At 43.8% G+C, this 16,655-nt stretch overlaps 1 protein-coding gene across 4 annotated transcripts in view; it reads right to left on the reverse strand.

The window, feature by feature from the left end:
* The window catches only part of Lmo7 (LIM domain 7), a 183,521-nt gene that overhangs the window by 124,751 nt on the left and 42,115 nt on the right, over positions 1-16,655 (reverse strand). For all 4 annotated transcript variants that reach the window (XM_051195279.1, XM_051195280.1, XM_051195277.1 and 1 more), the window contains exon 2: positions 349-419. In XM_051195279.1, coding sequence (XP_051051236.1) covers positions 349-419 — 71 coding nt within the window. The remainder of the gene's footprint in view (positions 1-348; positions 420-16,655) is intronic.

Consider the following 16,655-nt stretch of genomic DNA (forward strand, 5'->3'; position numbering starts at 1 on the left):
ATCGACCCCACTTAAACCAAAAGAAAAACTTGCTACACTGATGATCATGTTTTACTGATAAAAAGGATCTTTTATATTAACTTTAAAATGAGTCAACTATAGAGACTATGAGTTATAATCAGAGATAGCTTCCTCTTCAATTAGCTGCCCATGAAGCAATGACAGACTCTTGCTTATTTACTAATTCAAAATAATATATATTTTACCAATGCTATCTTTAGATAGCAAAACTGATAACCCCTTCTCTACTGTCTCATACTGTGGAGGTGTCAGTTTGCAGGGATCAAATCTCACTTCGGGTCAGGGATACCAACTTGTGACAACAGAGAGCATGCCTGAAATACTTACTCACACAACAGAACACCATTTTCTAGAGAGGCTCGAAAATCCTTTGTTTCAAAATTCTTCTCAGTCACAGCCTGAAAGACAGATTGGGGTATTAAGTAAATAGGGACAAGAAACAAAGTAAATTCACAATGTTATTAACTAATAAGTATCCAATGTTTTATCTGAATGATTTGCATGTATCACCAGTTCCTCATAGGAAATCATGTACTGTTCTGTGTTACAACTATGTCAGTGTGGATAAATACTCAGAAACAACTAAAGAAGTACTTTTTGTAACCATTTTATTGGATAATAAAGGTCACTGAGCCCATGAATTTGAAGAAGAGCAAGCATACAGGAGGGCTTAAAAGGAGGAAAGGAAGGGGGAATGATGTAAATAATTATACTATAGTTTTCAAAGAGGAACTATGGATGACCCCATAAAAATAAATATACACAATCTAAGATATAAACTTGAAATGGCATTTACATCTGCTCAATTCCATCCTAAAATTCCTCATTTCCGGTTGAAGACAGGGAGGAGGATCCTGTGAGCAAGGAGGGTCAAGATCATGACGGGGAAAACCCACAGAGACAGTTGACCCGAGCTAGTGAGAGCTCAGAGGCTATGGGCTGACAGCTGGGGAGCCTGGATGACTGACCTTAGGTGTTTGCATGTGAGTGGCAGCTGTGTGGCTTGGTCTGTTTGTGGGATCCCTAGCAGTGGGACCAAGATCTGTCCCTGGTGCATGAGCTGGCTTTTTTGGAACCTATTCCCTATGGTGGGATGCCTCTCTCAGCCTTGATAAGCCATGCTTTGTTGAATCCCATGGGAGGCCTTACCCTTTCTGAGGAGCTGATGGCGCGGTAGACAGGAGGTGGGGGAGGGAACAGGAGGAGAGGGGAGAGGGGACACTGGTTGGTATGTAAAATAAATTTTAAAATGTAATCCAAAAAATTCCTCATTTCATTCCATGGCTAAATAGCAGAGGGGTTATTCCCAAACTTATTCATGAAGATATCCAATTTGTGGTTATAAGCACTAGTTATTCTTGCTGTGTGTTTGTGTGAGAGTGTATACTGTATGCTGTGAGTATGGTGCATGTATGTGTGTGTGCACGTGCGCGTCTGCGCCCACATGCACACTTGTATACATACCTGCAGAGGCCAGAGGCTATTCTATTCCCTACCTTACCAAGCTCTGCCTTCTTTCTTTAAGACAAAGTCTCTCTCTGTGCCGGGAGCTGCCCTCATAGCTAGCAAGCCCGGTGGATCCTCTGGTTGCTTCCTGTCTCTGCTGCCACAGTGCTGAGGTCACAGTCCCACATACAGCTACAGCCAGCTTTTTACTCAGTGCTGGGACCTGACCTCAGGTCTTCATGCCTGCACAGCAAGCACTGTTGCGAGCTGAGCCATTTCCCCAGCCCGAGAGCTACCTGTTGAAGCACACACTAAGGGATTTGTAAACCCTAGCACAGAAGGAAGAGTGAGGCAAGATGGCAAATGCTTGGAACGGATAGTTCCCAGCTGACAGGCTGTCCATAGCTGTCACCGCCAATGGTCTTAGGAAAATGCCTAGGAAATATAACTAGATTTAGTCAGAATGGGAAGGGAGCTCCCCAGCAGCAGCAGTAGAGGAAAATGGAATGATGACAAGGAGGATGGGATTCCAAAAATAGCTCTTGGGCCCATGTTCTCAGCCCTGGGGTTGTGACAGCAGCTACCCAGCAGATAAGTGTTCAACATATGTCAGCAGGAATCCTTGTCCTACCGCCTGCCACTCTAGAGAAAAACATATTCCTGGCATCATGAATTTGAAAGTCATGAATCTTACATCCCAGGTCGACTAAAGGGACCAGGCACATGACGCAATAATATTCACCATACTCCATTGTTGCTGTCTTTGCAATTCACCTAGAACCCTTGATCCTATAATGTTCCATAGTGCCCAAGATTGCTACAGCCAGATAGGTGGTAAATTCAGAGCCACCTTTCTACCCAAAGTTATCAGAGCAGAGCATGGTGATGTGTGCCTACATTCAGAGAGAGAGAGAGAGAGAGAGAGAGAGATGGGGAGGGAGCAAAAGGGAGAAACACTGACTTAGTTTCTCATAAGCTGCTTTTATAAGAGTCTGACCAGATTGTGATACCCTCAAACCATGGAAGAAGTAGAGAGCCCTTCCCCATCTACAACAATCATCTGTATGAGAACCACACAGCTGCATAAACTGTACACATGGCTGCTGACTATTCCTGCTAAGCAGGAAACAGAGCTGAAGATTAATAATACAGACACAAGTAGTTCTTCCCTCTAGGAGCTCAGTCAAAAAAGGTAAAGGCAGTATTTAAAAACATAGTTAAAAAAAAAAAACAAAAACAAAAACCAAAAACCTGTCTAGGCAGACTATGATGCACTCCTTCAAGAATTACCTTGAGTGGCCCACCCAGGGATTAGCTCAGATAACCTGTACAACCAACTCTCCAATTTCCCCATGAACATATCAGAAACAAACTCAAAGTGAGGGTACACCCAAGTATGGGAAACACCGAGACAGCTAATTCTTGAGAAATCTCCTACCCATAGTCAGAGAGAGAGACCCAGAAATGCCCAACAGTCAGAGTCATGCTCTCCAATTCAAGCAAAACCCTCAGGAGCACTAAGAGAGGATAACCACAACAGTCTCAAGCCATCTAGATGAGAAACAGTGATCTAGAAAGAAAGGCTGTGATGAGCAGACCCAAGAAGACTAATGAAGCATGACAGTCACCACAGTGCATGGCCAGTCCAGAGAGCAAGTGTAGCAAGTGACAGGAGGGAAGAGACTTGAGTCACACCGAGCTAAACTCAAACCCACTTTCACTGCCGAGGAGCTGTGAGATCTTAAATACATCAAATCTAAACCAGGGGAAATAATCACATGACCATTCATGTGTAAAGCCTGCCAAAGAGTGTCCACCTAATCCATGACATGTGTCAAACCTGAAGTTAGCACTCGCCCATACTCCAGTAATTTAACACATAGCAATTTAGCAAGGTGCCTAGAATCCTACTTAATAAAGTGAACACGCCGAAATAGAGCTATTCAGAAACCCCACCTGCCCAGAAGTGCTCAACTGTTGAGCCATCTCCCAGCCCCTAGACAAAGACTCTTAATAATAATCTGTATGTAGAGGACATGCAAATCTGGCAGGCTGGGTAACTATAGTAACTAAAGAAGGCCAGCATCCCCCAAACCAATTTGTGCTATGTATCCAGAAGTCTTAAGTCTGGGGACAGACATATAACTTCGTGAGTAAAGGTGACTGTGACCAAGCCTGATGGCTTTAGTTTGATGCCTAGAACCCATGTGGTAGAAAGTTGTGTTCTAACTTTTCACATACAGGCTGTGGTATGGTATGTATGCAACACCACACACACACACACACACACACACACACACACACACACACACACACACACACACAAAACTAAGAAGTCTTAAGTCTGTACAGGCTCAGACCAGAATGAGCAGGTCTAGGAATTTACAACCACACAGGGACATACAAAATTAGCTGCACAACAATAACAGTTGCAAACATATTAAATTGCCCAGCAATAGGAAATTGGTTAGAATATGATACACCCAGAAAACTAGACACAATTTCAGCTCATATCAGGAAAGTAGATTTATCCATTGGGGGGAAGAAAAAAAACCTTGAAATATTAACTAAAAGTGTCTTGCAAAACACATGATTTTGCTCCAATTTCTACAAATCTGTAAGAAAGTGTCTATAAATATAGCAATTATTCATAAGTGCTGGAATAAGGTATTTTAGGTTTATTTCTTTATATACCTTTACAATCACAGGTGCTTGTGCAATGTATAAATTGACTTTGAAAGAGCAATAGTCAAAAGAACTCAGACTCCATTAGGCATAGGCAAATTCCTGTATTTCCTACATGTAACAGGGAGGAAGAAAGAGGAAGGCTCCAGCTGTTTTGTTTTTCAAGACACAGTCTTCCCTTATCCCCTTATAGTCCTGGCTATACTGGAAGTCATTCTGTAAACCATGCTGGCCTCGAACTGCCTCTGCCATCAGAGTGCCAGGGTCAAAGGTATGCACCATCACCGCCCTGCAGGCCACCAATTTTTACTGTAGGTAATTTCTCATATCTATTTAGTTCATAAGGCAGTAAATTTAGTTCTCCTTATTATTCCTATTTCACTAGTAAGAAATGTCTTAACACAAACTAAATGTGTTTGTGCATGTGTGTGTTCGTGTGTGTGTGTATGAAAGAATGAAAGTAAAACTTTGGTACTAGACATTTTATGACTACTAGAAAACATGTATATTTAGACCAACTAGATAGTGTTGGTGCATGCCTTTAATCCCAGGAGACAGAGCCAAGCATCTCCAGCTGCCCAGCAGGGTGGGGATTCTGACACCTGTGAGCCTGTGACTCCTCCTGCTCTGCCACTACCTACCAGTAACTGTCCAAGTGCTTCACCTGTTTGCATTCTCATCCGAGAAATGGAGACGAAAGGTTATCCAGCTTGTGGAGTTAGGCTGAGAATTAACTGATATGATACCCATGAGATCCTCTCAGTGCTTGCCTGACTCAGAAGCCATCACAAATGCTAGCTGTTACAGCAGTTACTGTCCAGCCAGAGATCAATTGTCACATCTTTCTACAGTAGAGAAAAAGCAGTGTCCTTGAAAATGGGTGTCTAACTACCAAGGCAGTAATGTAACATTCATTACGTACAGAAACTGACTCCGGATTATAAAAAGCTATTGAATCAATCCTGTATATTAAAACATTGTAAAAAATTATAATGATCTGTAAAACACCTCCTAACATGATGAGCGCAGCTTGTTTTTAAAAATTAAATTATACTTTCAAATGAGAGCTCATCCTTACATTAGGGAGAATGATATTTGGAAGAAATCGGTGATCTAAAAGAAAGTCCAGCTCTGAAAGTATGTGCTTGGCAGTTTTAGTTGTTTGGGTCTTCGATGATTGTGAACCTTACTCATTAGTAAGCTATTTAAGGTGTGATACATTTTACATAATGAGGCTGTGATTCATAGCATTAAGTAAATAGAGACCACGGGCTTACCACTTAAGTTATCAAACAAACAGGCGTGATCACCTCGTAGCCAGCCACACCTTCCCTTCGGCTCCCTCTCCCTCTCCCCTTCCCATGTGGGCCAGTTAAATAAAATCAGCAGCACCTTAAATAATGAGGACACATTCATTCAAGGATTGGCTCTAAATGCAGACATGTCCCACATCACACCATGTTAAGTCACAGCCGAGACCCTGACCGTCAAAAGGAAAAACATCTGCCCTCTGTCCTTGACAGTGCTCAAAAGGTACTCGAGAGCACCTAGCCTGCTCTAGAACAAAGCAGACACACAGACACACACACACACACACACACACACACACACACACACACACACGTTAGCACAGGCTCCTTCTTGCAGGCTTGTGTCCCCATGTGCTGAGTGGTCACCCTGATGAGAGGAAGCCATGGAGTGACAGGACCACGCCGGGTTCCTTCAGATGCCTGCTGGAAGTCATAATTAAGCTAATGGCATATAGGAGGGACAGAGCTGGCGCCGGAACACATTATGCACAGGGCTGCCGCCAAACCTGTCTAGCCACCTGCCTCCAAATATTAATAGGGAGTTTTTAAAGGGCAGATCTTGTGGAAGATGATAATAGCTAAGGACACAGGCAGCAACTGTCAAGTTCACACGTATTCAAAAACACCTTTTGTGATGAAGTGTCTACGTTCAATAAATAAGTGGGCATCACCTTTTGACCCTTTTCTTGCGTGATTGATGGTTTTACTCTAATCCTTCCACTGGATAAGAGTCCTGCCAACCACTCCTCCAAAACTCTATAGATCAGTTCTAACTGGCCATATGATCTAGAAACTTCTCACAGACCATTTCATGTCCATCTGGCTAGTGGCAAAACAATCTCTAAATGCCAATCAGCAAGCTCTCGTCTTAAGATATTTCCCATTGTCTGACATAGCTACCGAAAAGTGTCTACTGAAGAGTATCTATCATATTTTTGTGCAAGTCAAGATTGCAGAAATATAAAACCTGTGTGCATTAGTATTAAAAAAGATGAGAGGCGGTCATTTGCTGACCAACACTAGGCTATGAGCGTCAGTTGCATAAACAGCTGATTCCAAACTGTCACCTCACAACTGACTTAGCAGCTGCCAGATCATGGTGCTTAAAATGCATATGCTTAGAGCTGGAGAGATGGCTCAGTGGTTTAGAGCACTGCTCTTCCAGAGGATCGGGGTTCAATTCCCAGCACCTGCATGACAGCTCACACCTGTCTTTAACTCCACTTCAAGGGCTCCTAACACCCTCAGATAGACATACATGCAGGCAAAACATTGAACATAAAAATAAATTTTAAAAACAATTTATACATGCTCATCCGGTCAATCATTTCAAATTCCAAGGAGCATTTGACATTAGAAGGCATAGAAGTTACATTACAAAAATAATTTACACAAGGCAGACCTGCCTTCATTTTCCAGCTGGGAGATAACGGGATGTTCACATGTAAGGAATGAGCTAATGAGATGAGTCCTCCCCTCCAGAGGAAGTCATCACAGGCCGCTAGGCACAAAAGGAGCTGGCAAGCTTTTCTATCTCTAGAACTGGCAATGAGTTCCAACTCCCTCCCCATGTGCTCACAAAGCAACACACTTTCCTGTGATGATCCATGAATGTCTATCATTTATCCACGAATCATGTCTATCATTTTCTATAATGCAGTGATTTTTGACAGACCTCTTTAGCTACACCTAAAAACTCACAAATACAAGGATTGTAGCTCACAGCAAACATTAGACAAAAAACATAATTCATAGAGAGCAAGTGTCTACCTCATTCCTAAAGTAAAATTACTGAAAAGGTTATTTTTGGTGCTAGAAAAGCAAATTTGTCCCCAAAAGAAAGGTCTTCCCTTGTAAATCATGCTTACAGAGAGAAGCCCTCCCTTCCAAAGAAGCATTTGGAGTCAGGCAATCCCAAACTCCTCGAACAACACAAATAAACATCCTAATGTCTCCCGGCCTTGGTTCCCTCAGCTACAAACCAAGCTGAATATGCCAGTCCACTCTTCCTGATTTTATGGCTTGAATGTGAAATGTGTCCCAGAGGCTCATGTGTCTGAACATGTGGTTCCTAGACGATGTGTTGTTTGGGGAGGTTGCAGAATGTTTCCGAGTGCGGCCTTTCCAGAAGAGTGGGCTAATGGGCATCAGCTTTGTGGCTCAGAGCTTGTCCTGCTTTTTATCAAGCCTCTGCTTCCAAGTCCACATAGGAATCACTCAGCAGGCTCAGGCTCCTGCTTGCACAGCCTGAAGCAGATCAGCTCTTGTCACACCTTCCCCACTACAGAGGATGGGACCGCCTCAAACCATCAAATCATTGCTCTGGAAGCTGTTCCCTGTCAGGCATTTGATCATAACAAGCAGAAAAGTTAGTAATACACCCCAGTTTAAAGAAAGTGGGTAACAGAAAACTTACTGAAGCTGAAACTCTCGGGACAGTAAGTATCGCATACCAAATAAGAATGTCTATGAAAACACTTGGTGAACTCTTAAGTCCAGTGATGATCCAACCTCCTATGCCTCAGGCATCCCAGTCACTACCACATGCTCTCTGTCACTCAACTGGCTAAGATGCAGTTGACCCATGCATGCTCGTTGCTCATGTGAAACCCAACTACTCATCCTAGGACTATGTAGAAGATAAAAACTTCTGGTTACATGACAGGTGGATCTCCGGGGGTAAGAAGGTAGCCTTGGTTCCTATAGTCAATTTAGTGACATGGCCATCTACTACAGAGGTGCCAACAAATCCTAGCTGTGCTCTTTGGCTCAAGAATAAAGACAAAGTCAATGAAAACACGTCACTCTGGTATCTCTGCTAGGTTTATGTCAATGTGACACAAGCTAAAGTCATCTGAGAGAAGGGGACTCAACTAAGAAAATGCCTCCAGAAGATCAGGCTGTAGGCAGGCAAGCCTAGGGAGCATTTTTGTAAAATGAGTTACTGATAAGGAAGGACCCAGCTCATGGCGGGTGAGGATACACCTGGGCTAGTGGTCCTGTCCTAGGCCCTTTAAGGAAGCAAGTTGAGCAAGCCAGTAAGCAGCACTCCTCCATGGCCTCTGCATCAGCATCAGCATCAGCTCTGACCTCCAGACACTCCCTTGCTTCAGCATCTCTCCTGACTTCCTTCTGTGATGGACTTACACTTGAGGTATAAGCAAAATAAACCCATGCACCCATAGCTTGCTTTTGGTCATGGTGTGTCACCACAGCAATAGTAACACAAATGACTACACTCTAAATGCACCCCTGGACACAGCAACAAACATTTAAACAAGGGCTTGTCGCCATGGTGGACCTGCTATTTAAAAGTGTTCCTGGGTTTAGACTAGACTTTAACATTCCAAGGTAAATGTCTTCTGAATAACCAACTTATTTTGTCCATTTACTGAAAAGCTAATAAAAAATGCTTATCTGTCTTCACTTCCCCTTTAAGAGTCTAACCTTGTTTTGAAATGTGTGGTCAAAAATGGCATTTTAAGGTTAGGCATCTGCGTGAACTGTGGTTAACTCGCTGAATTGCAGCATGTTGCTGGTGAACAGATATTGTATCCTCAACAAATAACATGGCTGGGAGAGGCATAATTCTCCTGTCGCTTAGCCTCTAGTAAGCTTTGGCACTGCACTACATAACATTCTGGAATACATCACAACTATTTTTGCCAATACTAATATCACTTGATAGCAAAACCAAAGCCAACTCACAAGTCTTCCAAGTTTGTGGTTATCTGAATTGCACAAATCACCAAATTCTAAACAGAATCCAAAGTTTCATGGTGGTCAAAAGTCTAAAAATTTTTGCTAGACCACTGCCCTCCTTTGGACCTTCATCGTAGAGTGGGTGGAATAATTACAGCTCTTGGTGCAACCTCTTCAGACCCATGGGTCTTCACATAGCCAAGTGGGAAGAGGGGGTAAAGAGACAGCAAAATATGAAATAAACAGTCCAAACCCTTGGGGTTCTCATTCGGTCACTATAAATGTCAGCAAGGCTTGCATTCTGCAGGCAAAGGAAAGAAGTATATTCTTTTCTAATGCAGAACTTGCTACTGCCTGGGTGCTACCTCCAACTTTAATCTTCTAGTCTGAGATTATCTCTCTAAGTGACCACAGTGATGGGGCCGAATGAGGAACAGGAATGGAAGAACCATGTAAACTGAGAGAAGAAAGGGGAATTGCTTCCAGCACTCACAACAGAGGTGCAGATTTGCCTGTGTCACAAAATCCAAGATCACATGAGCCCTGTTGGCCACCTGGTTAAGGTCAATGAAGACACCAAACCCCAAAATGAGCTTTTTTGCAGGTCCATCTTGCTAACACCTACTACGCCTAAAGAATAAATTTGGTCTCTAAATACAGGTCCATACTCTAATTTAAATTGTTTCAAATAGTGCAGAAAATATTCATAGTCAAGGAAAAGTCTCCCCGAAGCCCCAGCCAGCGCATGAATCACTTTTCCCAGATCCTGGGGTTTTTTTAACAGCTGGCATACAAATCATAAGTGCGTGTGAATGACCACTATCAGGATATTTTAAGTATAGTTACAATGCTTAATATAATCACAGGTTTTCAGGAATCAGAAGATGGTGTTGTTTTGTGCAGAACTGTCTCAACACACTTGAGCAAGTCTTGGCAATGACCTGCTGGCCTCCCCGTGAATTACCATGAGAGACATCACTGTGGGAAACATTCACTTTGAGAGGTCATGTGTCTTATGTTACAGTGGCAGGTCAGAGTCATTTATGTTTATATGAACTTCAAATAGAGAGCCTACCCTTTGGTGCCTATGATATAATACACTATTCAGAGTAAGCATAGCACTGAGAGGGAATTCATATGCCTATTACATAGAAATCTGCCCCGAAATGAGATCATCACGGACTTCTACTCTAAGTTTTTCTGTGGCACTGATTAATCAACAATGATGAAGTTCTTCAGGAATCCATTTGTCAGCCTTCCATCAATCAACTCAACAATGAATTCCTAGGAAGCAAAGGGGTAGTTACAGTTCTATCTCTACTATATACCCGAAGTAAACCATTTCTCTGCCTGAACAGATGTTTGTACCATTTACTCCCATTAACCAAAAGTTTGTAAACTGATGAATAAATTAACGCCAATTAAAACCACATAGTGAAATATCTATCATTCACTGTTTTTATTGAAGTACTGATTAATGAATAAGTTGCCTATAATTAAAACCATATAGTGAAATATCATTCTGTTATTTTTATTGGAGAACTGATGTAGGCAATGAATACATTGCCTACAATTAAAACCATGTAAGGAAATGTCATCCAGTGATTTTTTTAATAAAGTATTGAAACAGGATGCTACATGGATGAACCTTGGAAACAGGCAGAGAGAAAGAAGCCAGACAAAAAAAGGCCACAGCCTGTCTCCTTTGTACCCATATAACAATTCTACAGGATTAAGATCTCTTCAGTCCCCTCTTCTTAATAACTTACTTCATATGCTTTCAAAGTGAAAACACATCTAAAATATTACAAATGGGGCCACAGCTCACGGGTATGCCAACTCCCATGAGTTAGCCACACTTTCAATAACCATAAAGAAATCCATCTTTCTCAAGCAACTTATGTGGTAAGTAGTTCTCCTTAGCCAATTTCTGTAGCCTTAAGAAATCTCCGTAATGTTTCCAGTTCACTTCCAAAGTTTAACCTACTAGTTTGACATATCCATGACCAAGGACTAACTTTATTTATATTTACCAGAGTGGTTTATCCAAAAGTTAAAGAATACGTTTTAAAACACCATTTTGCAGCTGAAGACACGTTATGTACCATATGCCTAAACCCACAGAAATAGCATCCACAGACATTAATGAATACTGACGGCCTGAGGAATCCTCCTTCGGGGGACTATGTGACCTCCCTCTGTAGTGCCCAAGACCCTCTGTTTCCTGACACCGTCTCAAGTCTGCCCATGATCTATTCTCTCACCACACAGAAGACATGTCATCCCCTCCTGACATGAGCCCACAGCTGACTCCAACCTGAAGACATGTTTTGTTCAGTACTGTGTTGAGAAATACCACTTATTTAAAACAGGAAACAGTAGCCGGACAGCATCACCTCACAAGAGTGACTAACAGAGAAATGGGCAGCTGAGGGGAGGGACACTCACTCAGAGGCTGCCCCTCTGTTCCCTTGCCTGGCTTGGGAATACCGCCTCAGAGCCTCATGACGCCGATCCGCAGAAAGCACTCCCTCACTGGTCAACTCTACCTGTGTAGCTACCTGTGGAGCTAGTGAAATATAACCCTGTTTCTAGGTCTTTCTCTGGAAGATCCTGACTCAAAAGACTCGGGGTGACCTTCTGACTGAAGTGACTGAGATCTGCTTGGGTGAGAAGGACAGAGCACCTGCCATGATAGCCGGATTCTGCCAATGTGCTTTTGATTTTGAGCAAGTACCTGGAGCTTCCTTATGAGAAAACAAGTTTGCAAGGAACCTTGTCCTATGGCCTTAAATAGCTTTGGTTCTTCTACATACAGACACAACTTCTGAAATCCGTGTCCGTTCTCTGCTGCCACCTTCTGACATACTGTCAGTACTGCAGGAGTCTAAAATGGTAATGCTAGACCCAGGTACATTAAAACAGCTTCGGGGTTATATTTGGTAAGGGTAGGGGGGGTGTTTTTAAAATACCACAAGCCTGCCTCCTTTATTAAATCTACAAGGGCTTCTAATATGTTCCCACAGAACCATTGTTGAATCACTCAGATAGATTTGACAGTTTGTATGTAAGGGTTTCTATGTTAAAGTTTATAGTCAGTTTAATTGTAGATTTGGGACCCTCCGGGGAACAAATTTCTACGGTTGAACCTGAGCTGTACACACAGCTCAGTGGTACAGCACTAGTCTAGCATGGGTGAAGACCAGGGTTCAATCCTCAACACTATAAGTGCATATGCATTTTTACAGGGGGGAAATAATCCCTCTGACAGTGGAACCAGGATGTATCCCTGGTGCACGAAAGGACTTTGGGAGCGCATTCCCCATAGAGGGATACTCCCTAAGCCTAGAGACCGGGGGGGGGGGGGGGGGCGCCTAGGCCCTACTCCAAATGACTTAACAGGTTTTGACGATCCCTCATGGAAGGTCTCACCCTCCCTGGGGAGTAGATCGAGGATGGGATGGGGGGTGGGGTCAGTGGGAGGACGGGAGGGAGAGGGAACTGGAATTGGTATGTAAAATAAGAAAAATACTAAATTTAAAAATAAATTAAAAAAAAAAAGTGTTCAGAAGCCAAACATGTACTCCATCTTACGACTAAGAGTCTTCTCCATCCTCTTAACCATGTCTCTCATCTAGCAGGAGACTTTCCAGAGGCTTGTGAGCCAGGGATCTGCTTCCCAGCCCTGGAGCTACCCTGCAGAAGGCAGGCCCCCACCCAACCCCGCACAGAGCGTCCCTGGACAAGGTATGCAAACTGAGCCGGGCCCATCCCTTGGCAGGGAGCAGCGGGGGGGGGGGGGGGGGGCAAGGGTTAATCCAGAAGGCTCCGGTAGAGAGACAGCTTCACCTGGGCTGCAAGCCACGCCCTCCTTACTCGGCGTCCCCCGCTGACGCCCTTCCTCTCACAAACTTCACTGACAGTGTCAGACTCCTAACTCTGGCTCCCTTGGAGGCCATCCATTCCTCCGCCTCAGCTTTACCCTCCCAGCTGAGTAAGTCCTCTGAAACAATCTGCCTAACTTCTAACTTCACACTTGCGACCCAGCAGGCTGAACGGAGCTCACCACACCTTACTTTTCTGGTGAAATCCTGAGCTTGACATTTTCTGCACTGCCCAAACTCAAGCCCCAGAGGAAGCCTTCCTTGTTCCTTCAGATCCATACAGCCCTCCCCACCTGGGTTCTGGGCTGCACCTCACCTCGGGCAGATATGAACTCAGTCTCCACCTGCAAATGGATGGCCCTGCTTTCATCTCCTTTGGCTCTGGGATGTATTTCTATCTACCATGCATCCCTTAAAAATCGCCATCTTGATTTAGCCTTCCAACAGTCTCCAGCCTGTGAATTTGACCTGCCTTCGGGCTCTTCACCCTTCGGTTCCCACACATGAATACCCGACCGCACCTAAACGCAGGACTAAATACCCTCAATGATCTCCCCTCAATATTCACCGCTGGCCCCGAACACTGGCATCTAGTGTCAGTACCTTTTCTCCAACAACTTCGGTGACAGAGTTTGTAAACCCACCAAGACAGGAATGATATTATTTAGCTTTAAGTCACCGTTACTTAAGATGCATTCTTTTCTGTCCCAGACCAAGAGTTGACCAAGGTCAGGAATCACCATACAGGTGTCATGTGGCTGTGTGAGCAACAAGTAGTTGTGATGCATTTTAAAATCTTAAGTTATTAAAATTGAGCACACACAAAAAACGTGGACAGAGACAGAGAGAGGGAGAGAAGCAGACAGAGAGCCGGAGAGATCAGTCAGTACTCAAGGGATCCAGGCTTCAATTCAGATTCAGAGAGCAAAAACTACTATTCAAGGGAAAAAAAGGTCTTGGCCTTATGAAGATGCTGGGGTGTGGCTGGGATGGGGTGTGGCTGGGAATGGGTGTGGCTGGGATGGGGTGTGGCTGGGATGGGGTGTGGCTGGGATAGGGTGGGAGTTTCAACACAGCAGAGGCAGAGGAAGAAGCTGCCTGCCATCCACAGAAAGAAGCCATGGAAGGAAAAGTTGAGAACCACGTGTGCTGCCCGGCTGTACTTCTCAAACAAGACTCCCGGTTCAGACAGACAGTCCAGAAACAGCCTGAGTGCTCCTGGCAGGAAGGCAGAACCTGCAAAGAATTTAGAAACAAAGGCCTCCAGCAACGTGCGCTAAGGGTTTCTTCCCCCGCGGAAAATAATGACAATTATTCTACACCCTGGAACAGAAAAAAATGAAAAAGCTCATGGAAGACAGGAGGACTGTGAGAGCCACATGAAATAATCATCACCCCAGCCCCGAGCGGAGCAGATGGCAGCCACAGACAATGGAACCCGTACAGGCGACATGAAATTTTGATGAATTCCCTAATAGCTGCATGATGAAAGCCCAACGAGTCCAGAAATAGCCTAAAAATAGAACAAATGTCAGGACTACACAAAGGCTTAAAAGTGCCCTTCATTATTTGCTCATCTGTATTTGTACAATGCAGTCAATACGGCAGGTCAGAACTGCTATTGAGGAAAAGCCTGTAAGCGGTGAGAGTCATAATGGCTCCTATAGTAAATATGAATATGATGTTGGTGCACCTTCCGGTGACACTCTGGGACATTGTGTCCCATTACAAAAAGTAATTGTTTTAAATCAGATAGTAAAGCCACCCACATGCACCCGATCCGTAATTATAACTATGATCATTGAATGATACCCATACACGCCACTGTTTGGCATCACGATGAGAAGGATTAAGCAAAGATACTATAACATGGTACTAGCAATCCTCAAAATGAGCAGACCAATTTATACAGCAGACTGATTAGACACAGGGTCCTGAGGACTGCAGCTGGCCAAAGAAAAACAAGACCATGTTCATCATTGTTCCATCACTATAATAAAACATTCTAGATAAAACTAACTTATAGTACGGAAAGGTTCACATTAGCTTTCGTTTTTGGAAGGTCTAGTCCAATGGGCCCCAATTCTTTGATGTGTGGAAAAGCACATCATATCATGGAAGGAGTCTTAGTACAGTAAAATTACTCCCCTCAAGGCCATGAAGCAAAGGACATAAAGGAAGAGATCAGAGTCCCAGAATTGCCCTCCAAAACAGGTCTCCAATAACTTGTGAACAGTTTCCAGATCCAAACACTAAAAGTCTGATGAGCAAACCTTTAACACCCAGGCCTTCCAGGTCATTAAAGAGCCAGTCTACGTCAGAAAGGTTGCACATACCTATAATCCAAGCACTTGGGAGGCTGGGGCAGGAGGGCTATGAGTTCAAAGCTATCCTGGGCTACTTAGCAAGACCCCATTTCCAAAACCAATGGTGAAGATACATGCTAGATCCAGAGGCTGGAGACATGGCACGTACTTTTCTGGATGTGGCACAGCCATTGCATTCAGTTCATTGCAGTTATGCTATCTGCAGAAGACCTGTACAAGACTGGCCCATCAGTAGTTATCTGCAGAAGACCTGGACAAGATACTCTTATGAAATGACTCTAATACTAGCTTGTGCAGACCACAGCATGGAAGGGAAGGAAGTAGACAAAATGTTGATGAAGGAGGAACATAAAGAGGTGTTGAGTACAGGTAAAGAAGAAATTGCAAGTTAAGATGGTGGGACAACTCAAATATTTAATGATACGAAAGCCTCTCCAGGGTATAACCATAGACACCTGGAAAGTGGAAGTAGCTAGAGTAGAAGCAAAAGTCATAGAATTGTAAACTCCCAAAACTTCATGGGCCCTCTAATGGCAGGTGGACATCTGGAGGAAAGCAGTCATATGACCAAGACTTCCCTGAAGAAGACTAAAGGAGAGGCCATCATAACCAGAGCGGTACGGTGTAACTTAATCTCGGGGTTACGTCCAGCTGCTTCTGTGTGAACATCAGGCTAACTGGAAGTACTCCTTCCTAAAAACTGAGACACTAGGGTGTGGGCAACAGCAAACTCGGCCTGAAAGACTACAGGAGAAACAGAGGACTGAGATTCTCTTAAGACAAAGAGTATCTTAGCTGGGAGTGGGGGCACACACCTTTAATCCCAGCACTCAGAAGGCAGAGGCAGGTGGACAGAGGCTGGTGGATCTCTGCGAGTTTGAGGCCAGCCTCGTCTACACAGCAAGTTCCAGGACAGAGGACAGAGAGAGCTAGCTACATAGTGAGGCCTTGCCTTTAAAATTAAAGAAAAAGGGGAAGGAATGAGTAAAGATAAATGGCAGGCTCACACCAAACAATAATTCCAAACTTCAGAGTGGACAGGTCTGAGAGGAAGCGGGGTCAGTGATTGGTTAAGAAGCCTAAGTATCAAACAATCTGACTAAAACTCTTCTCCAGGGTAGTTACTACGGATAATACCAGTTAGCTTGCAGCCAGACAGCACTTCATGATATTGAATACATTTAACAGTAAATAAGTTGGAACACTCAGTGAAGCCAAGGCCACACAAATTCTGTAAATTCTTGTGCTGAAACAGTACACTGTTAAGCTAAACTGAACGA

The sequence above is a fragment of the Phodopus roborovskii genome, unplaced genomic scaffold (genome assembly GCF_943737965.1).
Source record: "Phodopus roborovskii unplaced genomic scaffold, PHOROB, whole genome shotgun sequence".
In the NCBI taxonomy this organism is placed as follows: domain Eukaryota; kingdom Metazoa; phylum Chordata; class Mammalia; order Rodentia; family Cricetidae; genus Phodopus; species Phodopus roborovskii.